This window comes from Hyperolius riggenbachi, unplaced genomic scaffold (assembly GCF_040937935.1).
Source record: "Hyperolius riggenbachi isolate aHypRig1 unplaced genomic scaffold, aHypRig1.pri scaffold_171, whole genome shotgun sequence".
Classification (NCBI taxonomy): domain Eukaryota; kingdom Metazoa; phylum Chordata; class Amphibia; order Anura; family Hyperoliidae; genus Hyperolius; species Hyperolius riggenbachi.
The window spans coordinates 19720-43000 of record NW_027152382.1 but is presented as its reverse complement, the minus strand read 5'-3'; the positions used below and the strand labels follow the sequence as shown (position 1 = coordinate 43000).

Genomic DNA, 23281 nt, shown 5'->3' with positions numbered 1-23281 from the left:
GGTAGCCAGAGAACCCCTCCCACAGTATACGCAGCCAGTTACCCGCCCTATAGGTAGCCAGAGAACCCCTCCCACACTATAGGCAGCCAGTTACCCTCCCTATAGGTAGCCAGAGAACCCCTCCCACAGTATACGCAGCCAGTTACCCGCCCTATAGGTAGCCAGAGAACCCCTCCCACACTATAGGCAGCCAGTTACCCTCCCTATAGGTAGCCAGAGAACCCCTCCCATAGTATAGGCAGCCAGTTACCCTCCCCCCACCCTATAGGTAGCCAGAGAACCCCTCCCACAGTATAGGCAGCCAGTTATCCCCCCCCCCCTATAGGTAGCCCGAGAACCCCTCTCACACTATAGGCAGCCAGTTACCCTCCCCCCACCCTATAGGTAGCCTGAGAACCCCTCTCACAGTATAGGCAGCCAGTTACCCTCCCCCACCCTATAGGTAGCCAGAGAACCCCTCCCACAGTATAGGCAGCCAGTTACCCTCCCCCTCCCTATAGGTAGCCAGAGAACCCCTCCCACAGTATAGGTAGCCAGTTACCCTCCCCCCACCCTATAGGTAGCCAGAGAACCCCTCCCACAATATAGGCAACCAGTTACCCTCCCCCCACCCTATAGTTAGCTAGAAAACCCCTCCCACAGTATAGGCAGCCAGTTACCCCCCTATAGGCAGCCAGAGAACCCCTCCCACAGTATAGGCAGCCAGTTACCCTCCCCCCCACCCTATAGGTAGCCAGGGTACCCCTCCCACAGTATAGGCAGCCAGTTACCCTCCCCCCACCCTATAGGTAGCCAGAGAACCCCTCCCACAGTATAGGCAGCCAGTTACCCTCCCCCCACCCTATAGTTAGCCAGAAAACCCCTCCCACAGTATAGGCAGCCAGTTACCCTCCCCCCACCCTATAGTTAGCCAGAAAACTCCTCCCACAGTATAGGCAGCTAGTTACCCTCCCTATAGGCAGCCAGTTACCCTCCCCCCACCCTATAGGTAGCCAGAGAACCCCTCCCTCCTCCTTCCCTACTGCTGCAGCCAGTGTGTGAGAGTAGGAGCCGTCGGGGGCGTGTCGGAGGGAGGAGCATGCAGGGGGGTCGTGTAGGATAGGAGGAGCCTGCAGGACCGTGTAGAGGGAGGAGCCTGCAGGGGGCGTGTAGGAGGGGGAGGGGCCGGCATGGGCGTGTAGCAGGGCCCTGGCAGCCAGTTACCCTCCCCCTCCCAATAGGTAGCCAGAGAACCCCTCCCACACTATAGGCAGCCAGTTACACCCCCCCCCACCCCTTTAGGTAGCCAGAGAACCCTCCCACAGTATACGCAGCCAGTTACCCGCCCTATAGGTAGCCAGAGAACCCCTCCCACACTATAGGCAGCCAGTTACCCTCCCTATAGGTAGCCAGAGAACCCCTCCCATAGTATAGGCAGCCAGTTACCCTCCCCCCACCCTATAGGTAGCCAGAGAACCCCTCCCACAGTATAGGCAGACAGTTATCCCCCCCCCCCTATAGGTAGCCCGAGAACCCCTCTCACACTATAGGCAGCCAGTTACCCTCCCCCCACCCTATAGGTAGCCTGAGAACCCCTCCCACAGTATAGGCAGCCAGTTACCCTCCCCCCACCCTATAGTTAGCCAGAAAACCCCTCCCACAGTATAGGCCAGCCAGTTACCCTCCCTATAGGCAGCCAGTTACCCTCCCCCCACCCTATAGGTAGCCAGAGAACCCCTCCCTCCTCCTTCCCTACTGCTGCAGCCAGTGTGTGAGAGTAGGAGCCGTCGGGGGCGTGTCGGAGGGGAGGAGCATGCAGGGGGCGTGTAGGATAGGAGGAGCCTGCAGGGCCGTGTAGAGGGAGGAGCCTGCAGGGGGCGTGTAGGAGGGGGAGGGGCCGGCATGGGCGTGTAGCAGGGCCCGGAAGGGGGCGCTCTGCTATACACTGATAGGAAGGCGGGCGGAAGCGGAAGTAGCCGTGTCTCGCACGTGTTTGCTGTGCAGTCTCCGGGATGAGCTCTTTCCTCAGTGAGCAGGCGGAGGACGGAATGTCCAACCCTCAGGAGACCTACATGTTCGGTGAGCCTCTGCTGCACTACAAGTATCAGCATGCCAGGTAGAGGGACAGAGGGCCGGCTGCTGCACTACAAGTACCAGCATGCCAGGCAGGGGGAACAGAGGGCTGGCTGCTGCACTACAAGTACCAGCATGCCAGGCAGGGGGACAGAGGGCCGGCTGCTGCACTACAAGTACCAGCATGCCAGGCAGGGGGAACAGAGGGCTGGCTGCTGCACTACAAGTACCAGCATGCCAGGCAGGGGGACAGAGGGCTGGCTGCTGCACTACAAGTACCAGCATGCCAGGCAGGGGGACAGAGGGCCGGCTGCTGCACTACAAGTACCAGCATGCCAGGCAGGGGGACAGAGGGCCGGCTGCTGCACTACAAGTACCAGCATGCCAGGCAGGGGGACAGAGGGCCGGCTGCTGCACTACAAGTACCAGCATGCCAGGCAGGGGGACAGAGGGCTGGCTGCTGCACTACAAGTACCAGCATGCCAGGCTGGGGGACAGAGGGCTGGCTGCTGCACTACAAGTATCAGCATGCCAGGCAGAGGGACAGAGGGCTGGCTGCTGCACTACAAGTACCAGCATGCCAGGCAGGGGGACAGAGGGCCGGCTGCTGCACTACAAGTATCAGCATGCCAGGCAGAGGGACAGAGGGCTGGCTGCTGCACTACAAGTACCAGCATGCCAGGCAGGGGGACAGAGGGCCGGCTGCTGCACTACAAGTACCAGCATGCCAGGCAGGGGGGACAGAGGGCTGGCTGCTGCACTACAAGTACCAGCATGCCAGGCAGGGGGGACAGAGGGCTGGCTGCTGCACTACAAGTACCAGCATGCCAGGCAGGGGGGACAGAGGGCTGGCTGCTGCACTACAAGTACCAGCATGCCAGGCAGGGGGGACAGAGGGCTGGCTGCTGCACTACAAGTACCAGCATGCCAGGCAGGGGGGACAGAGGGCCGGCTGCTGCACTACAAGTACCAGCATGCCAGGCAGGGGGACAGAGGGCCGGCTGCTGCACTACAAGTACCAGCATGCCAGGCAGGGGGACAGAGGGCCGGCTGCTGCACTACAAGTACCAGCATGCCAGGCAGGGGGGCAGAGGGCTGGCTGCTGCACTACAAGTACCAGCATGCCAGGCTGGGGGACAGAGGGCTGGCTGCTGCACTACAAGTACCAGCATGCCAGGCAGAGGGACAGAGGGCTGGCTGCTGCACTACAAGTACCAGCATGCCAGGCAGGGGGACAGAGGGCCGGCTGCTGCACTACAAGTATCAGCATGCCAGGCAGAGGGACAGAGGGCTGGCTGCTGCACTACAAGTACCAGCATGCCAGGCAGGGGGACAGAGGGCCGGCTGCTGCACTACAAGTATCAGCATGCCAGGCAGAGGGACAGAGGGCCGGCTGCTGCACTACAAGTACCAGCATGCCAGGCAGGGGGGGACAGAGGGCTGGCTGCTGCACTACAAGTATCAGCATGCCAGACAGAGGGCCGGCTGCTGCACTACAAGTACCAGCATGCCAGGCAGGGGGACAGAGGGCTGGCTGCTGCACTACAAGTATCAGCATGCCAGGCAGGGGGACAGAGGGCCGGCTGCTGCACTACAAGTATCAGCATGCCAGGCAGGGGGACAGAGGGCCGGCTGCTGCACTACAAGTATCAGCATGCCAGGCAGAGGGACAGAGGGCCGGCTGCTGCACTACAAGTATCAGCATGCCAGGCAGGGGGACAGAGGGCTGGCTGCTGCACTACAAGTATCAGCATGCCAGGCAGGGGGACAGAGGGCCGGCTGCTGCACTACAAGTATCAGCATGCCAGGCAGAGGGACAGAGGGCCGGCTGCTGCACTACAAGTACCAGCATGCCAGGCAGGGGGGACAGAGGGCTGGCTGCTGCACTACAAGTATCAGCATGCCAGGCAGAGGGACAGAGGGCTGGCTGCTGCACTACAAGTATCAGCATGCCAGGCAGAGGGACAGAGGGCCGGCTGCTGCACTACAAGTACCAGCATGCCAGGCAGGGGGGGACAGAGGGCCGGCTGCTGCACTACAAGTATCAGCATGCCAGGCTGGGGGACAGAGGGCTGGCTGCTGCACTACAAGTATCAGCATGCCAGGCAGAGGGACAGAGGGCCGGCTGCTGCACTACAAGTACCAGCATGCCAGGCAGGTGGGACAGAGGGCTGGCTGCTGCACTACAAGTATCAGCATGCCAGGCAGGGGGACAGAGGGCCGGCTGCTGCACTACAAGTACCAGCATGCCAGGCAGGGGGACAGAGGGCTGGCTGCTGCACTACAAGTATCAGCATGCCAGGCAGGGGGACAGAGGGCCGGCTGCTGCACTACAAGTACCAGCATGCCAGGCTGGGGGGCAGAGGGCCGGCTGCTGCACTACAAGTACCAGCATGCCAGGCAGGGGGGACAGAGGGCTGGCTGCTGCACTACAAGTATTAGCATGCCAGGCTGGGGGACAGAGGGCTGGCTGCTGCACTACAAGTATCAGCATGCCGGACAGAGGGCCGGCTGCTGCACTACAAGTACCAGCATGCCAGGCAGGGGGGACAGAGGGCTGGCTGCTGCACTACAAGTATCAGCATGCCAGGCAGGGGGACAGAGGGCCGGCTGCTGCACTACAAGTACCAGCATGCCAGGCAGGGGGACAGAGGGCCGGCTGCTGCACTACAAGTACCAGCATGCCAGGCAGGGGGACAGAGGGCCGGCTGCTGCACTACAAGTACCAGCATGCCAGGCAGGGGGACAGAGGGCCGGCTGCTGCACTACAAGTACCAGCATGCCAGGCAGGGGGACAGAGGGCCGGCTGCTGCACTACAAGTACCAGCATGCCAGGCAGGGGGACAGAGGGCTGGCTGCTGCACTACAAGTACCAGCATGCCAGGCAGAGGGACAGAGGGCCGGCTGCTGCACTACAAGTACCAGCATGCCAGGCAGAGGGACAGAGGGCCGGCTGCTGCACTACAAGTACCAGCATGCCAGGCAGGGGGACAGAGGGCCGGCTGCTGCACTACAAGTACCAGCATGCCAGGCAGGGGGGGACAGAGGGCTGGCTGCTGCACTACAAGTATCAGCATGCCAGGCTGGGGGACAGAGGGCTGGCTGCTGCACTACAAGTATCAGCATGCCAGACAGAGGGCCGGCTGCTGCACTACAAGTACCAGCATGCCAGGCAGGGGGGACAGAGGGCTGGCTGCTGCACTACAAGTACCAGCATGCCAGGCAGGGGGACAGAGGGCCGGCTGCTGCACTACAAGTACCAGCATGCCAGGCAGGGGGACAGAGGGCCGGCTGCTGCACTACAAGTACCAGCATGCCAGGCAGGGGGACAGAGGGCTGGCTGCTGCACTACAAGTACCAGCATGCCAGGCTGGGGGACAGAGGGCTGGCTGCTGCACTACAAGTACCAGCATGCCAGGCTGGGGGACAGAGGGCTGGCTGCTGCACTACAAGTATCAGCATGCCAGGCAGAGGGACAGAGGGCTGGCTGCTGCACTACAAGTACCAGCATGCCAGGCAGGGGGACAGAGGGCCGGCTGCTGCACTACAAGTATCAGCATGCCAGGCAGAGGGACAGAGGGCTGGCTGCTGCACTACAAGTACCAGCATGCCAGGCAGGGGGACAGAGGGCCGGCTGCTGCACTACAAGTATCAGCATGCCAGGCAGAGGGACAGAGGGCCGGCTGCTGCACTACAAGTACCAGCATGCCAGGCAGGGGGGGACAGAGGGCTGGCTGCTGCACTACAAGTATCAGCATGCCAGACAGAGGGCCGGCTGCTGCACTACAAGTACCAGCATGCCAGGCAGGGGGGACAGAGGGCTGGCTGCTGCACTACAAGTATCAGCATGCCAGGCAGGGGGACAGAGGGCCGGCTGCTGCACTACAAGTACCAGCATGCCAGGCAGGGGGACAGAGGGCTGGCTGCTGCACTACAAGTATCAGCATGCCAGGCAGGGGGACAGAGGGCCGGCTGCTGCACTACAAGTATCAGCATGCCAGGCAGAGGGACAGAGGGCCGGCTGCTGCACTACAAGTACCAGCATGCCAGGCAGGGGGGACAGAGGGCTGGCTGCTGCACTACAAGTATCAGCATGCCAGGCAGAGGGACAGAGGGCTGGCTGCTGCACTACAAGTATCAGCATGCCAGGCAGAGGGACAGAGGGCCGGCTGCTGCACTACAAGTACCAGCATGCCAGGCAGGGGGGGACAGAGGGCCGGCTGCTGCACTACAAGTATCAGCATGCCAGGCTGGGGGACAGAGGGCTGGCTGCTGCACTACAAGTATCAGCATGCCAGGCAGAGGGACAGAGGGCCGGCTGCTGCACTACAAGTACCAGCATGCCAGGCAGGTGGGACAGAGGGCTGGCTGCTGCACTACAAGTATCAGCATGCCAGGCAGGGGGACAGAGGGCCGGCTGCTGCACTACAAGTACCAGCATGCCAGGCAGGGGGACAGAGGGCTGGCTGCTGCACTACAAGTATCAGCATGCCAGGCAGGGGGACAGAGGGCCGGCTGCTGCACTACAAGTACCAGCATGCCAGGCTGGGGGACAGAGGGCCGGCTGCTGCACTACAAGTACCAGCATGCCAGGCAGGGGGGACAGAGGGCTGGCTGCTGCACTACAAGTATTAGCATGCCAGGCTGGGGGACAGAGGGCTGGCTGCTGCACTACAAGTATCAGCATGCCGGACAGAGGGCCGGCTGCTGCACTACAAGTACCAGCATGCCAGGCAGGGGGGACAGAGGGCTGGCTGCTGCACTACAAGTATCAGCATGCCAGGCAGGGGGACAGAGGGCCGGCTGCTGCACTACAAGTACCAGCATGTCAGGCAGGGGGACAGAGGGCTGGCTGCTGCACTACAAGTATCAGCATGCCAGGCAGGGGGACAGAGGGCCGGCTGCTGCACTACAAGTACCAGCATGCCAGGCTGGGGGACAGAGGGCCGGCTGCTGCACTACAAGTACCAGCATGCCAGGCAGGGGGGACAGAGGGCTGGCTGCTGCACTACAAGTATCAGCATGCCAGGCAGGGGGACAGAGGGCCGGCTGCTGCACTACAAGTACCAGCATGCCAGGCTGGGGGACAGAGGGCTGGCTGCTGCACTACAAGTACCAGCATGCCAGGCAGGGGGACAGAGGGCTGGCTGCTGCACTACAAGTATCAGCATGCCAGGCAGGGGGACAGAGGGCCGGCTGCTGCACTACAAGTACCAGCATGCCAGGCAGGGGGACAGAGGGCTGGCTGCTGCACTACAAGTACCAGCATGCCAGGCAGGGGGACAGAGGGCTGGCTGCTGCACTACAAGTACCAGCATGCCAGGCAGGGGGACAGAGGGCTGGCTGCTGCACTACAAGTATCAGCATGCCAGGCAGGGGGACAGAGGGCCGGCTGCTGCACTACAAGTACCAGCATGCCAGGCAGGGGGACAGAGGGCCGGCTGCTGCACTACAAGTACCAGCATGCCAGGCAGGGGGACAGAGGGCCGGCTGCTGCACTACAAGTACCAGCATGCCAGGCAGGGGGACAGAGGGCCGGCTGCTGCACTACAAGTACCAGCATGCCAGGCAGGGGGACAGAGGGCCGGCTGCTGCACTACAAGTACCAGCATGCCAGGCAGGGGGACAGAGGGCTGGCTGCTGCACTACAAGTACCAGCATGCCAGGCAGGGGGACAGAGAGCCGGCTGCTGCACTACAAGTACCAGCATGCCAGGCAGGGGGGACAGAGGGCTGGCTGCTGCACTACAAGTACCAGCATGCCAGGTAGGGGGACAGAGGGCCGGCTGCTGCACTACAAGTACCAGCATGCCAGGCTGGGGGACAGAGGGCTGGCTGCTGCACTACAAGTACCAGCATGCCAGGCTGGGGGACAGAGGGCTGGCTGCTGCACTACAAGTACCAGCATGCCAGGCAGGGGGACAGAGGGCTGGCTGCTGCACTACAAGTACCAGCATGCCAGGCAGGGGGACAGAGGGCTGGCTGCTGCACTACAAGTACCAGCATGCCAGGCAGGGGGACAGAGGGCTGGCTGCTGCACTACAAGTACCAGCATGCCAGGCAGGGGGACAGAGGGCTGGCTGCTGCACTACAAGTACCAGCATGCCAGGCTGGGGGACAGAGGGCTGGCTGCTGCACTACAAGTATCAGCATGCCAGGCTGGGGGACAGAGGGCTGGCTGCTGCACTACAAGTACCAGCATGCCAGGCAGGGGGGACAGAGGGCCGGCTGCTGCACTACAAGTATCAGCATGCCAGGCAGGGGGACAGAGGGCTGGCTGCTGCACTACAAGTATCAGCATGCCAGGCTGGGGGACAGAGGGCCGGCTGCTGCACTACAAGTACCAGCATGCCAGGCTGGGGGACAGAGGGCCGGCTGCTGCACTACAAGTACCAGCATGCCAGGCAGGGGGGACAGAGGGCTGGCTGCTGCACTACAAGTATCAGCATGCCAGGCAGGGGGACAGAGGGCCGGCTGCTGCACTACAAGTACCAGCATGCCAGGCAGGGGGACAGAGGGCCGGCTGCTGCACTACAAGTACCAGCATGCCAGGCAGGGGGACAGAGGGCTGGCTGCTGCACTACAAGTACCAGCATGCCAGGCAGGGGGACAGAGGGCTGGCTGCTGCACTACAAGTACCAGCATGCCAGGCAGGGGGACAGAGGGCTGGCTGCTGCACTACAAGTACCAGCATGCCAGGCGGGGACAGAGGGCTGGCTGCTGCACTACAAGTACCAGCATGCCAGGCAGGGGGACAGAGGGCTGGCTGCTGCACTACAAGTACCAGCATGCCAGGCAGGGGGACAGAGGGCTGGCTGCTGCACTACAAGTACCAGAATGCCAGGCAGGGGGACATAGGGCCGGCTGCTGCACTACAAGTACCAGCATGCCAGGCAGGGGGACAGAGGGCCGGCTGCTGCACTACAAGTACCAGCATGCCAGGCTGGGGGACAGAGGGCTGGCTGCTGCACTACAAGTACCAGCATGCCAGGCAGGGGGACAGAGAGCCGGCTGCTGCACTACAAGTACCAGCATGCCAGGCAGGGGGACAGAGGGCTGGCTGCTGCACTACAAGTACCAGCATGCCAGGCAGGGGGACAGAGGGCTGGCTGCTGCACTACAAGTACCAGCATGCCAGGCAGGGGGACAGAGGGCTGGCTGCTGCACTACAAGTACCAGCATGCCAGGCTGGGGGACAGAGGGCTGGCTGCTGCACTACAAGTACCAGCATGCCAGGCTGGGGGACAGAGGGCTGGCTGCTGCACTACAAGTATCAGCATGCCAGGCTGGGGGACAGAGGGCTGGCTGCTGCACTACAAGTACCAGCATGCCAGGCAGGGGGGACAGAGGGCCGGCTGCTGCACTACAAGTATCAGCATGCCAGGCTGGGGGACAGAGGGCTGGCTGCTGCACTACAAGTATCAGCATGCCAGGCTGGGGGACAGAGGGCCGGCTGCTGCACTACAAGTACCAGCATGCCAGGCTGAGGGACAGAGGGCCGGCTGCTGCACTACAAGTACCAGCATGCCAGGCAGGGGGGACAGAGGGCTGGCTGCTGCACTACAAGTATCAGCATGCCAGGCAGGGGGACAGAGGGCCGGCTGCTGCACTACAAGTACCAGCATGCCAGGCAGGGGGACAGAGGGCTGGCTGCTGCACTACAAGTACCAGCATGCCAGGCAGGGGGACAGAGGGCTGGCTGCTGCACTACAAGTACCAGCATGCCAGGCTGGGGGACAGAGGGCTGGCTGCTGCACTACAAGTACCAGCATGCCAGGCTGGGGGACAGAGGGCTGGCTGCTGCACTACAAGTATCAGCATGCCAGGCTGGGGGACAGAGGGCTGGCTGCTGCACTACAAGTACCAGCATGCCAGGCAGGGGGGACAGAGGGCCGGCTGCTGCACTACAAGTATCAGCATGCCAGGCTGGGGGACAGAGGGCTGGCTGCTGCACTACAAGTATCAGCATGCCAGGCTGGGGGACAGAGGGCCGGCTGCTGCACTACAAGTACCAGCATGCCAGGCTGGGGGACAGAGGGCCGGCTGCTGCACTACAAGTACCAGCATGCCAGGCAGGGGGGACAGAGGGCTGGCTGCTGCACTACAAGTATCAGCATGCCAGGCAGGGGGACAGAGGGCCGGCTGCTGCACTACAAGTACCAGCATGCCAGGCAGGGGGACAGAGGGCTGGCTGCTGCACTACAAGTACCAGCATGCCAGGCAGGGGGACAGAGGGCTGGCTGCTGCACTACAAGTACCAGCATGCCAGGCAGGGGGACAGAGGGCTGGCTGCTGCACTACAAGTACCAGCATGCCAGGCAGGGGGACAGAGGGCTGGCTGCTGCACTACAAGTACCAGCATGCCAGGCAGGGGGACAGAGGGCTGGCTGCTGCACTACAAGTACCAGCATGCCAGGCAGGGGGACAGAGGGCCGGCTGCTGCACTACAAGTACCAGCATGCCAGGCAGGGGGACAGAGGGCCGGCTGCTGCACTACAAGTACCAGAATGCCAGGCAGGGGGACATAGGGCCGGCTGCTGCACTACAAGTACCAGAATGCCAGGCAGGGCTGGGGGACAGAGGGCTGGCTGCTGCACTACAAGTACCAGAATGCCAGGCAGGGCTGGCTGCTGCACTACAAGTACCAGCATGTCAGACAGGGCTGGGGGACAGATACTTCATCCAGTCAGTAGATGGCAGTGCAGTTAGATTATCTCTGCTATAAATCTTGTCATTGTTTATTTGGATAATGGTCTGTATAATGATTAGCTTCCTGTGTATAATGATTAGCTTCCTGTGTATAATGATTAGCTTCCTGTGTATAATGATGAGCTTCCTGTGTATAATGATTATCTTCCTGTGTATAATGATTATCTTCCTGTGTATAATGATTAGCTTCCTGTATATAATGATTAGCTCCCTGTATATAATGGTTAGCTCCCTGTATATAATGGTTAGCTCCCTGTATATAATGGTTAGCTCCCTGTATATAATGGTTAGCTCCCTGTATATAATGGTTAGCTCCCTGTATATAATGGTTAGCTCCCTGTATATAATGGTTAGCTCCCTGTATATAATGGTTAGCTCCCTGTATATAATGGTTAGCTCCCTGTATATAATGATTAGCTTCCTGTATAATGATTAGCTTCCTGTATATAATGATTAGCTTCCTGTATATAATGATTAGCTTCCTGTGTATAATGATTAGCTTCCTGTGTATAATGATTAGCTTCCTGTGTATAATGATTAGCTTCCTGTGTATAATGATTAGCTTCCTGTGTATAATGATTAGCTTCCTGTATATAATGATTAGCTTCCTGTATATAATGATTAGTTTCCTATATATAATGATTAGCTCCCTGTATAATGATTAGCTTCCTGTATATAATGATTAGCTTCCTGTATATAATGATTAGCTTTCCGTATAATGATTAGCTTCCTGTATATAATGATTAGCTTCCTGTATATAATGATGAGCTTCCTGTATATAATGATGAGCTTCCTGTATATAATGATGAGCTTCCTGTATATGATGATTAGCTTCCTGTATAATGATTAGCTTCCTGTATATAATGATTAGCTTCCTGTATATAATGATTCGCTTCCTGTATATAATGATTAGCTTCCTGTGTATAATGATTAGCTTCCTGTATATAATGATTAGCTTCCTGTATATAATGATTGATTAGCTTCCCGTATATAATGATTAGCTTCCTGTGTATAATGATTAGCTTCCTGTGTATAATGATTAGCTTCCTGTATAATGATTAGCTTCCTGTATATAATGATTAGCTTCCTGTATATAATGATTAATTTCCTATATACAATGATTAGCTCCCTGTATAATGATTAGCTCCCTGTATAATGATTAGCTTCCTGTATATAATGATTAGCTTCCTGTGTATAATGATTAGCTTCCTGTATATAATGATTAGCTTCCTGTATATAATGATTAGCTTCCTGTGTATAATGATTAGCTTCCTGTGTATAATGATTAGCTTCCTGTGTATAATGATTAGCTTCCTGTATATAATGATTAGCTTCCTGTATATAATGATTAGCTCCCTGTATATAATGATTAGCTCCCTGTATATAATGATTAGCTTCCTGTATATAATGATTAGCTTCCTGTATATAATGATTAGCTTCCTGTATATAATGATTAGCTCCCTGTATATAATGATTAGCTTCCTGTATATAATGATTAGCTTCCTGTATATAATGATTAGCTTCCTGTATATAATGATTAGTTTCCTATATATAATGATTAGCTCCCTGTGTATAATGATTAGCTTCCCGTATAATGATTGGCTTCCTGTATATAATGATTAACTCCCTGTGTATAATGATTAGCTTCCTGTATAATGATTAGCTTCCTGTATATAATGATTAACTCCCTGTATATAATGATTAACTCCCTGTATATAATGATTAACTCCCTGTATATAATGATTAGCTTCCTGTGTATAATGATTAGCTTCCTGTGTATAATGATTAGCTTCCTGTGTATAATGATTAGCTTCCTGTGTATAATGATTAGCTTCCTGTATAATGATTAGCTTCCTGTATAATGATTAGCTTCCTGTATATAATGATTAGCTTCCTGTATATAATGATTAACTCCCTGTATATAATGATTAGCTTCGTGTATAATGATTAGCTTCCTATAATGATTAGCTTCCTGTATAATGATTAGCTTCCTGTATAATGATTAACTCCCTGTATAATGATTAGCTTCCTATAATGATTAGCTTCCTGTATAATGATTAGCTTCCTGTATAATGATTAGCTTCCTGTGTATAATGATTAGCTTCGTGTATAATGATTAGCTTCGTGTATAATGATTAGCTTCCTGTATATAATGATTAGCTTCCTGTATAATGATTAGCTTCCTGTATAATGATTAGCTTCCTGTATATAATGATTAGTCTTTCCTCCTCTGTACCTCAGGCTGTGAACTCTCTGGGAAGACGTCCCATTATACATTCCAGGTGGATGAAGAGGATGAATATGAACACAACTTATCCTTGTGCACAGTGAGTCCGCAGTGTTCCTTCTGCCTTCCATTATTTGCCTCGATGTCTGCTAACCTTCTCTACAAGCATGGCTGTGTGTGCTCAGGGCATGAGGCGTGAGGGGGTGGGCACATAGCTCTGAGCGGGAGGCGGGAGGGGGCAGGCACATAGCTCAGAGCGGGGGGCGGGAGGGGGCAGGCACATAGCTCAGAGCGGGGGGCGTGAGGGGGCGCGCACATAGCTCAGAGCGGGGGGCGTGAGGGGGCGCGCACATAGCTCAGAGTGGGGGGCGTGAGGGGGCGCGCACATAGCTCAGAGTGGGGGGCGTGAGGGGGCGGGCACATAGCTCAGAGTGGGAGGCTTGAGGGGGCGGGCACATAGCTCAGAGCTGGAGGCGTGAGGCGACTGGCACATAGTGGGAGGCCTGGGGGGCGGGCACATAGCTCAGAGAGGGAGGCCTGAGGGGACGGGCACATAGCTCAAAGCGGGAGGCCTGAGGGGGCGGGCACGTAGCTCAGAGTGGGAGGCTTGAGGGGGCAGGCACATAGCTCAGAGCAGCAGGGGCGGGCACATAGTCAGAGTGGGAGGCGTGAGGGGACGGGCATATAGCACAGAGTGGAAGGCGTGGGGGAAGGGCACATAGCTCAGAGCAGGAGGCGTGAGGGTGCATAGCTGTAATCAGGGCAGGAGGCCTGAGGGGCATAGCTGTGATCAGGGCAGGAGGCGTGAGCGCAGAGCTGTGATCAGGGCAGGAGGCGTGAGCGCAGAGCTGTGATCAGGGCAGGAGGCGTGAGCGCAGAGCTGTGATCAGGGCAGGAGGCGTGAGCGCAGAGCTGTGATCAGGGCAGGAGGCGTGAGGGGCATAGCTGTGATCAGGGCAGGAGGCGTGAGGGTGCAGAGCTGTGATCAGGGCAGGAGGCGTGAGGGTGCAGAGCTGTGATCAGGGCAGGAGGCGTGAGGGGCATAGCTGTGATCAGGGCAGGAGGCGTGAGGGGCATAGCTGTGATCAGGGCAGGAGGCGTGAGGGTGCAGAGCTGTGATCAGGGCAGGAGGCGTGAGGGGCATAGCTGTGATCAGGGCAGGAGGCGTGAGGGGCATAACTGTGATCAGGGCAGGAGGCGTGAGCACATAGCGGTGATCAGGGCAGGAAGCGTGAGCACATAGCGGTGATCAGGGCAGGAGGCGTGAGCACATAGCGGTGATCAGGGCAGGAGGCGTGAGGGTGCAGAGCTGTGATCAGGGCAGGAGGCGTGAGCACATAGCGGTGATCAGGGCAGGAGGCGTGAGCACATAGCGGTGATCAGGGCAGGAGGCGTGAGCACATAGCGGTGATCAGGGCAGGAGGCGTGAGCACATAGCGGTGATCAGGGCAGGAGGCGTGAGCACATAGCGGTGATCAGGGCAGGAGGCGTGAGCACATAGCGGTGATCAGGGCAGGAGGCGTGAGCACATAGCTGTGATCAGGGCAGGAGGCGTGAGGGTACAGAGCTGTGATCAGGGCAGGAGGCGTGAGGGTACAGAGCTGTGATCAGGGCAGGAGGCGTGAGGGTACAGAGCTGTGATCAGGACAGGAGGTGTGAGCGGCATAGCTGTGATTAGGGCAGGAGGCGTGAGGGTGCATAGCTGTGATCAGGGCAGGAGGCGTGAGGGTGCATAGCTGTGATCAGGGCAGGAGGCGTGAGGGTGCATAGCTGTGATCAGGGCAGGAGGCGTGAGGGTGCATAGCTGTGATCAGGGCAGGATGCGTGGGAGTGCAGAGCTTTGATCAGGGCAGGAGGCGTGAGGGGCATAGCTGTGATCAGGGCAGGAGGCATGAGGGGGCATAGTTGTGATCGGGCAGGAGGCGTGAGGGTGCAGAGCTGTGATCAGGGCAGGAGGCTGTGATCAGGGCAAGAGGTGTGAGGGTGCGGGCAGGAGGCGTGAGCCCATAGCTGTGATCAGGGCATGAGGCGTGAGCTCATAGCTATGAGGGGGCGGGCACATAGCTGTGGTCAGGGCAGGAGGCGTGAGCCCATAGCTGTGATCAGAGCAGGAGGCGTGAGGGACATAGCTGTAACATGACTCCTGACCCCAGCTGCTGTGCAGTGCGGCGGATGAGCATACAATCACAGCACATAAGCATGCAATAAGCCAGAGGTGTCTGGGGGTCTGGTAAGGGGACTGTATGTGGTTTGATTTGTAATTATTGCATAGATCCCCCTTTGTGACGTATGAATTCACTGGCAGAAATGCGCCATGCGCGCGATCTTACGAAAATGAGCACACAGAGCCCGAGTAGGAGTGCTTCTTTAAAAGGAACCTAAACTGAGAAGGATATGGATTTTTCCTTTTGAAGTAATACCAGTTGCCTGGCTCTCCTGCTGATCCTGTGTCTCTAATACTTTTAGCCACAGCCTCTCAACAAGCATGCAGATCAGGTGCTCTGACTGAAGTCAGACTGGATTAGCTGCATGCTTGTTTCAGGGGTGTGATTCAGCCACTACTGCAGCCAAAGTGATCAGCAGGACTGCCAGGCAACTGGTATTGTTTAACAGGAAACATCCATATCCCTCTCAGTTAAGGTTCCTTTTAACATTTTCATTTCAGCCCAGACCTCTGCTACAAGGAAAGGTTGTTTATCTGTCTCTCCCTGGAGATGGGGCCATAAAGGTGGCCACACACCATACCATTTTTTAAATATCTGTTCAATTTAAGAATTGCATTCAATTTTTCTGACTAACAAAAATATGACTAATGTACCACACACCTATGCTCAATTTTTCCCCGATTACAATAAAAATTATTGGAAACTGAGAAAATTGCTGGGGTGTGTATATTAATAAATTGACAATCTAAAGCCTCCTCTACATGCGTAGATGAGGCTCCGATCCGGCGGCTCGATTAGCCGCCGGATTCGATACCCGCTTGTCGCCGCGCCACTTATCTTCCGCTCGATTCCCTGCCATTGTCCCCTCGCGGGGAACGAGCAGGGAATCGGCGGTAGCAAATCGAGCCGCATCAGCGGCTCGATTGATAACACACATCGCCGCCTCATCTACGCGTGTAGATGAGGCTTAACACACACCATACAATCTTTAGAAAAATTTAAAGAGAACCCGAGGTGTGTTTAAAGAATGTTATCTGCATACAGAGGCTGGATCTGCCTATACAGCCCAGCCTCTGTTGCTATCCCAAACCCCACTAAGGTCCCCCTGCACTCTGCAATCCCTCATAAATCACAGCTGTGCTGTGAGGCTGTGTTTAAATCTGTAGTGCCAGTCTCAGCTGCTCCCCCGCCTCCTGCATAGCTCCGGTCCCTGCCCCCCGTCCCTTCCCTCCAATCAGCAGGGAGGGAAGGGATGCAGGCGTGGACTGGAGTTCTGCAGGAGGCGGGGAGAGCAGCAGACTGACACTATAGAGATAAACACAGCCAGCTCTGACAAGCTGTTTGTCAGCAGCGTGGCTGTGATTTATGAGGGATTGCAGAGTGCAGGGGGACCTTAGGGGGGTTTGGGATAGCAACAGAGGCTGGGCTGTATAGGCAGATCCAGCCTCTGTATGCAGATAATATTTTTCAAACCCACCTCGGGTTCTCTTTAAGAAACATTTCCAGCATTCCAAATAAAAAAGTAAATAAAAAGGGAAATCCTATCAAATTTTTAAGTCAAATGAAAAAACAAAATCTTTTTATTTTTTGGGAGATCGGAACATATTTATCGAATTGCCGTTGAATCAGATCACTTTATTGTATCGTGTGTGGCCACCTTAGAACTGAGTCATATCCTACCTTCAAGATCTGCTACAACGGTTTTGATAAGAAGTGGTGATACATGGATTAGAAAGCCAGAACTTCACCCGGTCATAAAGCTATAAACAAGTCTGAGACATTGGCCAGGCCTGGACACTAGCAGCAGTGTGGGACCCTTAGTTACACTTTGATATATCATTCCAAATAATTCCATAATTCGATGGATATTGCGGAACCGCTGGGGCCCAGTGGTCCACACATCACAGTGCGTCATGCGATAAGCTCAGTACACCTTCTGCGACGTTATTCAATCACATAGCTGCCTCACAGCCTGAGATATCGATTCCATAGTCAGAGAAGGTGTCACCCCAAGTTAGTTATCGATTGGTTCAGAGCATGATGACGGAATGTAAAATGCTGGTTTTTATATGATATGTAAGATATCCACCGAGTTATGACAGAATTGGAGAACATACCCAATTTGGTCCCTAAGACAAAAGGGCCGGACTTAAGCCTGAGGTCAGATTGCTGAGGGTGGGGGAACCTCTCTTGTTACCTTCCTCACCCTCTAGCAGAGAAAGGGTTAAATTGGCTGGAAACCCAGGCTGAGGGGGAGAGACTCCAGCCATCCTTATACCATCACTGATTGGCTGTGTTATGGAGAGCCCATCCATCCATACACCATCACGGATTGGCTGTGTTATCCATGGAGAGACTCCAGCCATCCATATACCATCACGGATTGGCTGTGTTATCCATGGAGAGACTCCAGCCATCCATATACCATCACGGATTGGCTGTGTTATCCATGGAGAGACTCCGGCCATCCATATACCATCACGGATTGGCTGTGTTATCCATGGAGAGACTCCGGCCATCCATATACCATCACGGATTGGCTGTGTTATCCATGGAGAGACTCCAGCCATCCATATACCATCACGGATTGGCTGTGTTATCCATGGAGAGCCCAGCCATCCATATACCATCACGGATTGGCTGTGTTACCCATGGAGAGACTCCAGCCATCCATATACCATCACAGATTGGCTGTGTTATCCATGGAGAGACTCCAGCCATCCATATACCATCATGGATTGGCTGTGTTATCCATGGGGAGACTCCGGCCATCCATATACCATCACGGATTGGCTGTGTTATCCATGGGGAGACTCCGGCCATCCATATACCATCACGGATTGGCTGTGTTATCCATGGAGAGCCCAGCCATCCATATACCATCACGGATTGGCTGTGTTATCCACGGAGAGACTCCAGCCATCAATATACCATCACGGATTGGCTGTGTTATCCATGGAGAGACTCCAGCCATCCATATACCATCACGGATTGGCTGTGTTATCCATGGACTTCTATCCACAGAACTTTCTAGTTGGATTCTAATTGGATTTTATGTCTCTTTTGTTTGGATTTATTATCACAAAGGACATACGGTAACTTGACACATTGCTCAGACCAGAACTAGTTATTATTTTCACATGTAATCCTTTTTTACTGTATCGATTTGTTTCAATTGCTATATTTAGTTCTGCATTATTTCTTAAAATAATTAAAAATCGTTAATCTAAGTGCCGTTCTGAAAAGGTCCGCAAAGGATTCACATCTTCTAAGAGAGAGACGTTACCATAACCGTTTTATTAACGTTCTTAGTTTTGCTATCTCTAGAAAGGTTGTGAGTTAACCCTTTTTCCTACAGGATTTAGCTAGAGTTAGACTTGGCGTATTTGCACGCTTTTATTGCGGATTGGTGGCAGCAACCTCGTCTCTATATGAGATCACACATTGTATCGATTGTACATACAATTGAAATTGGACTGTGTGTGGACTTACCAACCAATCCATCAGGTTACTTTGCCTGCAGTGCTGACTACCTTCAGGATTCCCTCAGGGTCTGAGGCAGAATGGTAAACTGCGGCAAAGGAAACAGGAATTGGAGGGTGATGGCGCATACGTCACATTGCCGGCAGCGGTGCAACCAATCTTAGGCGTTAGTCTGTTCACCATAATTCAAGCCATTGGATGCGACTATTCCCCGAATGGTAACTGTGCCAGATTAGACAGGATTGGCGCACGGTGTCACATTACCTGATGACCCAGCAACCTGTCTTTTAACGTCAACTCGCTCCCAGTCTTACAAGCCATCGGAGGTGATTTTTCCCCGATGGTACTGGAGTAAGTTAGATGGGATCGCAGGGGCTGGACAGCTCGCTCCCAGTGTTACCAGCCATCGGAGGTGATTATTCCTCGATGGTACTGGAGTAAGTTAGGCGGGATCGCAGGGGCTGGACAGCTCGCTCCCAGTCTTACAAGCCATCGGAGGTGATTATTCCCCGATGGTACTGGAGCAAGTTAAGCGGGATCGCAGGGGCTGGACAGCTCGCTCCCAGTCTTACCAGCCATCGGAGGCGATTATTCCCCGATGGTACTGGAGTAAGTTAGGCGGGATCGCAGGGGCTGGACAGCTCGCTCCCAGTGTTACCAGCCATCGGAGGCGATTATTTCCCGATGGTACTGGAGTAAGTTAGGCGGGATCGCAGGGGCTGGACAGCTCGCTCCCAGTGTTACCAGCCATCGGAGGCGATTATTCCCCGATGGTACTGGAGTAAGTTAGGCAGGATCGCTGAGGCTGGACAGCTCGCTCCCAGTGTTACAAGCCATCGGAGGCGATTATTCCCCGATGGTACTGGAGTAAGTTAGGCGGGATCGCAGGGCTGGACAGCTCGCTCCCAGTGTTACCAGCCATCAGAGGTGATTATTCCCCGATGGTACTTGAGTAAGTTAGGCGGGATCGCAGGGGCTGGACAGCTCGCTCCCAGTGTTACAAGCCATCGAAGGTGATTATTCCCCGATGGTACTGGAGTAAGTTAGGCGGGATCGCAGGGGCTGGACAGCTCGCTCCCAGTGTTACAAGCCATCGGAGGCGATTATTCCCCGATGGTACTGGAGTAAGTTAGGCGGGATCGCAGGGGCTGGACAGCTCGCTCCCAGTCTTACCAGCCATCGGAGGCGATTCCCCGATGGTACTGGAGTAAGGCGGGATGGCGGGGGCTGGACAGCTCGCTCCCAGTGTTACAAGCCATCGGAGGTGATTATTCCCCGATGGTACTGGATTAAGTTAGGCGGGATCGCAGGGGCTGGACAGCTCGCTCCCAGTGTTACAAGCCATCGGAGGTGATTATTCCCCGATGGTACTGGAGTAAGTAAGGCGGGATCGCAGGGGCTGGACAGCTCGCTCCCAGTGTTACAAGCCATCGGAGGTGATTATTCCCCGATGGTACTGGAGTAAGTTAGGCGGGATCGCAGGGGCTGGACAGCTCACTTCCAGTGTTACAAGCCATCGGAGGTGATTATTCCCCGATGGTACTGGAGTAAGTTAGGCGGGATCGCAGGGGCTGGACAGCTCGCTCCCCGTGTTACCAGCCATCGGAGGCGATTATTCCCCGATGGTACTGGAGTAAGTTAGGCGGGATCGCAGGGGCTAGACAGCTCGCTCCCAGTCTTACAAGCCATCTGAGGCGATTATTCCCCGATGGTACTGGAGTAAGTTAGGCGGGATCGCAGGGGCTAGGCAGCTCGCTCCCAGTGTTACAAGTCATCGGAGGTGATTATTCCCCGATGGTACTGGAGTAAGTTAGGCGGGATCGCAGGGGCTGGACAGCTCACTCCCAGTGTTACAAGCCATCGGAGGTGATTATTCCCCGATGGTACTGGAGTAAGTTAGGCGGGATCGCAGGGGCTGGACAGCTCGCTCCCAGTGTTACCAGCCATCGGAGGCGATTATTCCCCGATGGTACTGGAGTAAGTTAGGCGGGATCGCAGGGGCTGGACAGCTCGCTCCCAGTCTTACAAGCCATCGGAGGTGATTATTCCCCGATGGTACTGGAGTAAGGCGGGATCGCAGGGGCTGGACAGCTCGCTCCCAGTGTTACAAGCCATCGGAGGTGATTATTCCTCGATGGTACTGGAGTAAGTTAGGCGGGATCGCAGGGGCTGCACAGCTCGCTCCCAGTGTTACAAGCCATCGGAGGTGATTATTCCCCGATGGTACTGGAGTAAGTTAGGCGGGATCGCAGGGGCTGGACAGCTCGCTCCCAGTCTTACAAGCCATCGGAGGCGATTATTCCCCGATGGTACTGGAGTAAGTTAGGCGGGATCGCAGGGGCTGGACAGCTCGCTCCCAGTCTTACAAGCCACCGGAGGTGATTATTCCCCGATGGTACTGGAGTAAGTTAGGCGGGATCGCAGGGGCTGGACAGCTCGCTTCCAGTGTTACCAGCCATCGGAGGCGATTATTCCCCGATGGTACTGGAGTAAGTTAGATGGGATCGCAGGGGCTGGACAGCTCGCTCCCAGTGTTTCAATCCATCTGAGGTGATTACTCCCCGGTGGTACTGGAGTAAGTTAGGCGGGATCGCAGGGGCTGGACAGCTCACTTCCAGTGTTACAAGCCATCGGAGGTGATTATTCCCCGATGGTACTGGAGTAAGTTAGGCGGGATCGCAGGGGCTGGACAGCTCGCTCCCCGTGTTACCAGCCATCGGAGGCGATTATTCCCCGATGGTACTGGAGTAAGTTAGGCGGGATCGCAGGGGCTAGACAGCTCGCTCCCAGTCTTACAAGCCATCTGAGGCGAATATTCCCCGATGGTACTGGAGTAAGTTAGGCGGGATCGCAGGGGCTGGACAGCTCGCTCCCAGTGTTACCAGCCATCGGAGGTGATTATTCCTCGATGGTACTGGAGTAAGTTAGGCGGGATCGCAGGGGCTGCACAGCTCGCTCCCAGTGTTACAAGCAATCGGAGGTGATTATTCCCTGATGGTACTGGAGTAAGTTAGGCGGGATCGCAGGGGCTGGACAGCTCGCTCCCAGTGTTACCAGCCATCGGAGGTGATTACTCCCCGATGGTACTGGAGTAAGTTAGGCGGGATCGCAGGGGCTGGACAGCTCGCTCCCAGTCTTACAAGCCATCGGAGGTGATTATTCCCCGATGGTACTGGAGTAAGTTAGGCGGGATCGCAGGGGCTGGACAGCTCGCTCCCAGTCTTACAAGCCATCGGAGGTGATTATTCCTCGATGGTACTGGAGTAAGATAGGCGGGATCGCAGGGGCTGGACAGCTCGCTCCCAGTGTTACAAGCAATCGGAGGTGATTATTCCCAGATGGTACTGGAGTAAGTTAGGCGGGATCGCAGGGGCTGGACAGCTCGCTCCCAGTCTTACAAGCCATCGGAGGTGATTACTCCCCGATGGTACTGGAGTAAGTTATGCGGGATCGCAGGGGCTGGACAGCTCGCTCCCAGTGTTACAAGCCATCGGAGGTGATTATTCCCCGATGGTACTGGAGTAAGTTAGGCGGGATCGCAGGGGCTGGACAGCTCACTCCCAGTGTTACAAGCCATCGGAGGTGATTATTCCCCGATGGTACTGGAGTAAGTTAGGCGGGATCGCAGGGGCTGGACAGCTCGCTTCCAGTGTTACCAGCTACAAGCCATCGGAGGTGATTATTCCCCGATGGTACTGGAGTAAGTTAGGCGGGATCGCAGGGGCTGGACAGCTCGCTTCCAGTGTTACCAGCCATCGGAGGCGATTATTCCCCGATGGTACTGGAGTAAGTTAGATTGGATCGCAGGGGCTGGACAGCTCGCTCCCAGTCTTACAAGCCATCGGAGGTGATTATTCCACGATGGTACTGGAGTAAGTTAGGCGGGATCGCAGGGGCTGGACAGCTCGCTCCCAGTGTTACCAGCCATCGGAGGCGATTATTCCCCGATGGTACTGGAGTAAGTTAGGCGGGATCGCAGGGGCTGGACAGCTCGCTCCCAGTCTTACAAGCCATCGGAGGTGATTATTCCCCGATGGTACTGGAGTAAGGCGGGATCGCAGGGGCTGGACAGCTCGCTCCCAGTGTTACAAGCCATCGGAGGTGATTATTCCTCGATGGTACTGGAGTAAGTTAGGCGGGATCGCAGGGGCTGCACAGCTCGCTCCCAGTGTTACAAGCCATCGGAGGTGATTATTCCCCGATGGTACTGGAGTAAGTTAGGCGGGATCGCAGGGGCTGGACAGCTCGCTCCCAGTCTTACAAGCCATCGGAGGCGATTATTCCCCGATGGTACTGGAGTAAGTTAGGCGGGATCGCAGGGGCTGGACAGCTCGCTCCCAGTCTTACAAGCCACCGGAGGTGATTATTCCCCGATGGTACTGGAGTAAGTTAGGCGGGATCGCAGGGGCTGGACAGCTCGCTTCCAGTGTTACCAGCCATCGGAGGCGATTATTCCCCGATGGTACTGGAGTAAGTTAGATGGGATCGCAGGGGCTGGACAGCTCGCTCCCAGTGTTTCAATCCATCTGAGGTGATTACTCCCCGGTGGTACTGGAGTAAGTTAGGCGGGATCGCAGGGGCTGGACAGCTCACTTCCAGTGTTACAAGCCATCGGAGGTGATTATTCCCCGATGGTACTGGAGTAA

The 23281-nt window shown here is 55.8% G+C and overlaps 1 protein-coding gene across 1 annotated transcript in view; it reads left to right on the top strand.

The window, feature by feature from the left end:
- Window positions 1–1920: 1920 nt before the first annotated feature.
- Window positions 1921–23281, top strand: part of LOC137543703 (nucleoplasmin-like protein NO29) — a gene marked incomplete at its 3' end in the record, with an annotated part of 38554 nt that continues 17193 nt past the window's right edge. The window contains exons 1-2 of the mRNA XM_068264826.1: window positions 1921–2058; window positions 13002–13087. Coding sequence (XP_068120927.1) covers window positions 1992–2058; window positions 13002–13087 — 153 coding nt within the window. The remainder of the gene's footprint in view (window positions 2059–13001; window positions 13088–23281) is intronic.